Genomic DNA, 8,025 nt, shown 5'->3' on the forward strand with positions numbered 1-8,025 from the left:
AGGAAAAGCTAATCTCCTCTCCCAAATTATTCCGGGCTAGCCATATTCTCCTCGATTTTAGCAGTATCAGCGACTCCTAGTTCGCTTACTTTCTCTCCCCCGAATGCTGGGTGAAAGGACCACTTAAGCATAACACTGAGGTTCCCCTGAGATAGACACTAATTCGTTCCCCAAGCTTTTCCCTCCTGTTTTGACAGGTTGGGCCGATAAAACTTTTAACAGGACCAACAGAGTAGCTGACAGTTTCAAAAACAAAACTCACTTTCGTCAAATGCTCCTATATTTTCATTCTCGCCACCCCATTTCTACAAAATGACGAAACAACTGAAAAATACTCATCTCTAAATCCAAGCCGTCTTAAGTTTCCCAAAATCGACTTTAATTTAAAGGAAGCTAATTTTTCCGGATAAAAGGCTTCTTCTTGACACACCCCCGTGCTACGATTAACATTAAAATTTTGTAGCAAATACTTTAACATGCGTATCTGGCTCCTTCCACTTTACAATGGGATTCAAATCGTTATTCAGGAGTTTCTCGTATGGATATTCCCAGATTAAATCCATTCCTGCTTCGGATGCCACCTCAGCCATATGTTGGCTTGTCGTCGTCAAACATGCAACATCGTATCCTCGACTACGAGCCAGTTGTAAGGACATCCCAACCAAAATCTTCGATAAAGAGGACTTATCCAATTTGTAACTGTAGTCAAGGCTTGATTTTTCATTGATTAGGACATGATTGATGTGAAAAAATGAGTTAAGATTGTATCTGTTGGATGAAGGGTTGAAATGCAAATTAATGGAAATTAGCATTGTTAGCTGAGGAGTGAAAATTTTCGAACAGCGAACTAGGTCAAGTTAGGATTTGCCAGGATTCAGCCACGTGTACTTACTTTTCGTGTACTTTAGACTCCCGTGTAAAGAGGGCCCACAAATTTATCAAGTCGCTTGTTTTCGGGCATCGTACACACGCCGTAACTTTGTTCAGGAAATCCGGGTCCCAAGGACAACATTTCGTATTCACTACTGCTCCAAAAACTGGCGAGTCAGATTTATACTTTTGCGGAATTGCCATTAAGGACATTCCCTGCTCGAGGTAGGTCCGCCAAAGCTCTCGTAAGGCAGGGGAATAATAATCCGAGGACATTTGCAATCCATTGATGAGCGGTTCATTTTCATGGAAAGTTTTTGAAAACAATTTCAGCACTTGTGGAATATCTTTGGAAAGGGCTTTTCTAATCCGAACTGCAAAAGTAGAATACAGAACCAAAAGATTGACGAAATACATTCTCAAAAAAATGTCACCTGTTGGCGCTGAAATAGAAGTTGCATCCTTGGAAAACAAACCGCCTCGTAGATTTCGTACATTAGGATTATTCAAACAAGCGACATAATTCGATTTTATATCAGCTCCAAGGTGTCGAAAGCATTTTAACATTTTTTTTGTTTAAGGAACTATGAATTTATTTGGCTTTTTTTATTAGAGATTTTCCAAAATTATTGTTCAAATAAAACACTAGAATTTGGATGCAAATGATAAAAACAAAATGACAGTTTTATTTCACAATTTTGACAACTTCATTTTCTGCCCATGTTGCGCTAATAAGACAATAATAATGATGATGGGCGGTCAAAGGGTAGTATAGGTCCCAGGGCGAAACGAGGATTGTCAACCACGATGGAGCTCAACAGGAAGTACGATTATTACTATTTTCTGCGCGTCTTCCGCTGCTCTCCACCTTCGCCTCTAGAAGGAGATGCGGTGCAGTAGTTCCTCTAGTTCTATCAGCACGTTTTTGACGCCTTTGCTGACGTTCTTCTGGGGGAACGTTGCGACCGTACGTCCTTCACCACTGTCACACATTTCCTGATGAGGGTTCCCTCTTCGGATCTAGCTAGGCTGGTCGACTGCACTTCTACTCGATTCGTGTCCAAATCCACCTACATCTGCACCGTCAGTCGCGCCACTTTGTAAAGCTTCCTCTTTATTTGGGCGTCCCGGTGTTACATGAGGTTTTTCAACCCCCGTTGCCTCGTTCGCTGGTCGCTGCAGTGAGCGACGCATTTTCGTGCTGCGCCCAAAAGCGGTAAGCGCTTCTTCTTCCCTGATATTTCGTCGACTTTTTTCATTTTGTTTATTCTCCATGGGAGCTTTACCAGCGCATCGTGTGCAAAAGAGCGGACCACAATAGTCAGGAACGGGTGTACTCTCGGGAACGAAACCCCTACCGCAGTTCCTTGACGTCCGACATACACTTAGATGATTTTGGAACTCACGGACGGATCAGCGCGCGCTTGGCGCAATGAAAATTGATCAGCTATTAACGGTCAAATAATAATAATAATAATCGTTGGCACAACAATCCAAATTGGATCAGGGCCTTGAAGTGTGTTAGAGCACTTCATTCAAGACCGCAACGGTACACTACAGAACACTGTAGGAGGCAATGTGGTCAGCATTACGCTCGCCCGAGATTATTACCCTGATTTGACTCAGGTACTCATTCACAGCTGAGTCGACTGGTATCCGACGTCAAATCACGATACAAATCCCACTGCCGCCAGCGAGATTTGAACCGTGACCTTCCGTACGACAGCCTTGTGCTCTAACCACTCAACTATCCGGTCAAATGGGTGCTAGAAATTTATCAAATATTCGTTGACTTCAAGCAGACTTATACCAAAATTATGGTAAAATACTATTATTGACTTTATTTGAAAGGATATCGGTATGGAGGGTATTTCGGAGCACCATAAAATGGCAGCCTCTTGTTTTTTTGTTTCAGATTTTTCGGTTGGTTAGTTTCTGAGAATGGGTCAGTAGCGATCCCTACACTCCCTCTCTTTCCGACAATTGTTAAAACTAAGATTGGCTTCGGCTTTCATTTGATGCCCCACGTAACTATATTTGATGAAAACAAAATTTACACCTTCCTTTTCCTTGTAGATCGACCCCCTTAAATTCAACGTAAATAGATGTAACTCACTGTATGCGTGAGCGTTCACAGTTCCCACCTTTCCATCAAATTTGGTGTTAATCTCTACTACAGCCTCCGAGAAAAATGCGTGGGACGCACGTGAGTGCACGGATCTCGATGAGGTAACATCCAGAGAAGAGATCTGCACCACCTTGAAGCAACAGTTCAAGTTGGAGGAATTCCGATCGGCCCGATCGATGTAGAAGATGCGGGGAGAAAGGATGTATTGCCAAGGAGTGCAATGGAGACCCCAAATACATTTTGTGGGTTGGAAAGGAGAAACGGGATAACCGGTATATTACCGGACGTGGTAAATGCAGTGGAAAAATGAGGTTAATACAAAAAACCTCAATCATTGTTGGGTCGCACAAGATATGGTTGCGAACTTGCTATCATTAGTGAACCGTACAGAAAGCTTGATGGTGGTGTATGGGTCAAGGGTTCAGTTGGTGGAGCGACGATATGGGCGTGCGGCCCTTAAGCCATACAATATAGCATGGGTCAGGCGGCTAGTGGCTTTATGTGGGCAAAAATAAACGGTATATCCGTATACAGCTGCTACACCCCACCGAGCCTCACTCTGCCTGAGTTCGAAGACCTGTTGGACGATCTTGTTCACCACGCAAGGGGACGAGGTCCAAAGGTGATAGTCGGTGACTTTAATACGTGGGCCATCGAGTGGGGCAGCAAAGAGACTAACGCAAGAGGGCGGTGCTTATTAGAAGCATTCGCCCGGTTGGATGTAGTTCTGGCCAACCAAGGTGATGTAAACACCTTTCGGCAAGGTGGATCTGGTTTAATTGTAGATCTGACTTTTGTCAGTCCTGCTCTGGTACGTGACATGTCCAGGCAAGTTAGCGAGGACTTCACGTACAGCGACCACCAGGCAATCACCTTTGAACTAAGGACGAAGCCTCAAGGCGGGAGACCGCATCAGGGAAGCCGAAGTCCAAAAGAACACCAGAATGGTCTGCAAAATTCAGGGAGGTGTGATTAGACTTGACTAGCAAAATGGGCACCTCCACGGATAGACCATTCATGTCACACAAAGCATCTCCAAAGCATGGGAGCCAGACCAACGGCTCAGAGAGCAATGGGTAGGATCGATCAAGGGTAAAAAGAGCATGCCTATAGAGAAGCCCGCAAGAACCTCAGACTCGCCATCCAGCGGAGTAAGAAGGAATGTTTTAAGGAGCTCTGTTCGGGAGCGGACATAAATCCGTGGGGTCGCGCCAACAAAATAGTGACAGGACGATTCATACCTAAAAGGCCATCCGAAGGGTGATCAGACGAATGAACACCGGTGGGAAAACCCCAAAAGCGCTGGGCAGACTCTGTTGACGAAGGCAGGCCAATGGTTAAGGAAGGATAAATGTGGATAGTGTCATCTCCTTCATTTTGTAATAAGCCTTGGGTTTACTTTGGTTGTGTGAATGTTTAATCAGCATCACGATCCATAGACCGACTTTAGCAGCTGTGGGAGCTGATTTTTTGGCTTTCAATTTCGGTTGTGGTTAATGTTCCTATATTTTCGAGGTTACCCTGGAACTGTGATGCCACCGATTTTTATTATTGCTCGCCTTGGTTTCCTTGGACCTTGCAACATCGGTAGGTTATTGCTGTATCTCAATATTCCTTGTGGCAGATGACGCCCAAAGATTATTTAGTTGTGCTAGGCGTGCCAAGAGATATTTCTTGGGTAGACTAACTTATCCGACAATTATATGCAGGGGAATTTCGTTGGGTTAGATATTTGTAAAAACGTTGGAAAGGGGGCTTGAGTGACTTGGACAGGTTACATATTACGAGAGGGGTCAAGCAGTGCACTGCAGGATAGACTGACGCGGAACATAGCTCCATGAGACCAACCTATCTCTCTCTGGAGATGAGCTGTCTCTCCTCTGGGACAGTGCGTAGCTTTTCAGGGGCCAAGCCTCTCGTCTACCAAGACCGTTAGTGAGTGGTGATAGTCACACCCTGTACGAGGTGACCCTACTATTAACAAAACGCTATGGATCTAGACTGGGGAGCCGAAAAATACCTCCCTCAATCCAGGGTGTTATGCGAACCGTGCCTATTGGATAGTTTGCAGTTGGGGGTAAGTGACTGTATTCGAAAGGTGCCTCACTGATACCTGGTCACCTCAGTGAGTAAGTTAGATCTTACCGTGCTACGAGGGGCGGCACGGCGGACCTCTTAACCCTCATACTCGTGGGAATCAAATGAGTACAAAAAAAGAAAAGAAAACGAAAACCAATAAAGCGTGGCCCCGTACCGCACAAAAACTGGTTAATCAGACGGAGACACATCTCCGAATTACTGAGAGCCAGGTGATTACATCTAAGAAGGGAGAAGTTGGGACGTCAAGCAGTGGATTCAAGGTTAACATTGGTATACTGCGTGGACAACAGTCAACGAACACCACTGCTCAAAGAGCAGGGACCAGCAAAAACACGTCTGAGATAAATATAACAGACGTCAGGAAGGAGACAGGTCTCAGTGGCGCCGGTGTTAAATGGTACCTGCGCTATCTGAAAGAAGGCCTGAAACCAGAAGAGGCCCTTAAGAAAGCTCAGGACAGACCTAGGCCATCTCTACCGGAGCCGAGAAAGTGGGGAGCAGCAGAGATCAGTCCGCATGAAGGGGATGCTCCCAAAAAATCCAAACCTGAACCCAAGGGGGGAGAAAACCCGGGCAGGTCAGGAGCGAAGGCAGGACCCAGGAAGCACGCCATTAGCTATGTTAGTGCAGTCAAGGGTATTCGACTGGCCACTCACTCGTGAGGAGTAGGAAATCATTGAGGACCTTGTCGTCAAGCAGATGATCAAGGGTTGGACTTCGAAACTGGTGTTCACCGGGATACGTTTTCGACCAGGCCTTATACTGGTGGACTGCGCGACGGAAGACACCGTAGAATGGGTTAGAATCATAGTTCCTAGATTGCCAGGCTGGGAAGGGGTGGAACTGTCAACATGTGCTGGAGATGATATACCAGGAGCCCACATGGTGACGGTTTTTCTGTCAAAAGCCGCGGGAATAGAAACGGAAGACCTTATGAGCCTCCTAACCGCTCAGAATGAAGATCTCCATACCCGACTATGGAGAGTCTTCAGAAGCAAGGTGGAGGGCAAAGGTAAACTCCTCACGATCGGGGTAGATGACCGATCCCTGGAGGCAATTAAACGTCGGAGTTGTCATATCAACTACCGATTTGGCAACATACCCGTGCATGTGCATAGGGAAAAGCCGAGGAAAGATACCTCGGAGGAGGCACCGGGCGAAAAACATATCGAGGTCCTTGAAGAAGTCTCGAAAGCCATAGAGGCGGAAAGGACTGGATCAACTAGGGAAGTAGACCTGCTGCCCAGTAAAGAGCAGAAGCTGGACGACCTAGACCTAGGACTCTTAGGGCTCAGGGTGGACAGCGATACGCAGGAAAGCGCCATGGAGGGTGGTTGATAGGGTGGAGAAGAGCTCCAAATAATAACGGAGCCAATGGCCAGCACTAAGATAGCGAGGATAGACCTCACCATGCGAGAGCTGCATCTGCAGTGATTGCAAGGGCAAGTTCCAAGGAGAACATTGGAATAGTGTACGGGGGCAGATTCGCGGTCTGCAAGGAGGAAGCATGCAGGTAATTTGGGACTCCTCTTGTGAAAAACCAAGAGCTTGCATAATTCTTAAACATAATTCAAAATACATATGTCTTTCAGAGTTCTTAACCAGGGACCTTGTGGCTATCCAGGTCTCATTGGGAGCCGGGAGGAGCACTCGAGAGGCAGTTGTGGCATCGGGATACTTCCCAGGAGACGAAATCCGGGCTCCACCGGAACAAGTCGCAAAACTGACGAAGTATTGTGAGAAGAGGGCATTACTACTTTTTCTCGGCTGCGATGCCAACGCCCACCACGAAGTCTGGGGAAGCAGCGGCACCAATCGTAGAGATGAATACCTTATTGAATTTATTTTTAGCAATAAGTTCGAAATATATAACTTAGGGAACACTCCAACATTTGTGACTAGCACCAGACAGGAGGTATTAGATATAACTCTAGGAAATACCCTAATGAACGGAATGGTTAGGAATTGGAGGGTGTCGGATGAACCCTCTATGTCGGATCAAAGGATAATCAGATTCGACATTGAGGGTAATTGCGAAATAGAAAGATGCAAAGCTGAAAGATCTGGAAGTAGGGAACATACTAAAGTTCCTAACGGTTATAGGCCTGCTTGAGATACTATGATCAATAGGTACACTATAACCAGTAAAAGGGGCACAATAGTTCTTCAAGGACGCGGTGCGACTTTCCCTTAACAGAATAATAATACATATTAAGGAGAGCAATAAATCGACTAGTTCGGGAGAAGTTTAGACAGAATTACTGCCCTTTTTGACTGGGGTAACTTGTATTTCCCTCATATCTAGTTCAGCAGACTTACAGACCACGGTTGCAGATTACAAGGATGATTTCAAATTATGATGATGCTTGTGCTGGTCTCTTTCCCTTTTCGTTTACTTGAAGTGTATAATATAATTTAAAATAGCATCTACCTTAGATCCTTTCCCTTCTTCAGAGAATTCGCAGATGTTCTTGTTCAATTCACCTGAATTTTAAAGTCAGCCACTGCGGGGAGGTTCTGTCCCTTGCTTGTTTCGGTTGGAACATTCATTCATAAGCAAGATGAATTGTTATTACGGTGCTTGCGGGGGTAAATTGGAATCATTGTTGAATTTTGCGAATTTTTATGAATTTTTACTAATATTAACCCCTCCCTCTAACTTGGGTATCCATTGTTCTGTTCCTCAACAATTCAACGAAGTTTACATTTTTGAAGAATCATCCAATCAAAAATCATTCTCGAAATTAAACAATCATCACTTCTGACGATGACAACTTCATTAACATTTCTGCAAAATGGAAAAATAACAAATGAAATAAAATAGGAAACTTCTTAAAAATGCGGGAGGCGAAAAAGCCACCATTTCACTTTCTTACCAGCAAATTGAAAGATAATTGCTCATGAATACGAAAATGCAAAGTCAAATC

At 44.9% G+C, this 8,025-nt stretch overlaps 1 protein-coding gene across 1 annotated transcript; it reads right to left on the minus strand.

Annotated features, from left to right (window-relative positions):
- Nucleotides 1-262: 262 nt before the first annotated feature.
- Nucleotides 263-1,567, minus strand: LOC119655120. The gene is made up of 3 exons (XM_038060847.1): nt 1,305-1,567; nt 893-1,244; nt 263-768 (listed from the first exon to the last, which is right to left on the minus strand). Exons 1-3 carry the CDS (start codon nt 1,435-1,437, stop codon nt 450-452), a joined length of 804 nt encoding a protein of 267 aa, XP_037916775.1. The 5' UTR covers nt 1,438-1,567; the 3' UTR covers nt 263-449.
- Nucleotides 1,568-8,025: the final 6,458 nt, after the last annotated feature.

This window comes from Hermetia illucens, chromosome 4 (genome assembly GCF_905115235.1).
Source record: "Hermetia illucens chromosome 4, iHerIll2.2.curated.20191125, whole genome shotgun sequence".
NCBI lineage: Eukaryota > Metazoa > Arthropoda > Insecta > Diptera > Stratiomyidae > Hermetia > Hermetia illucens.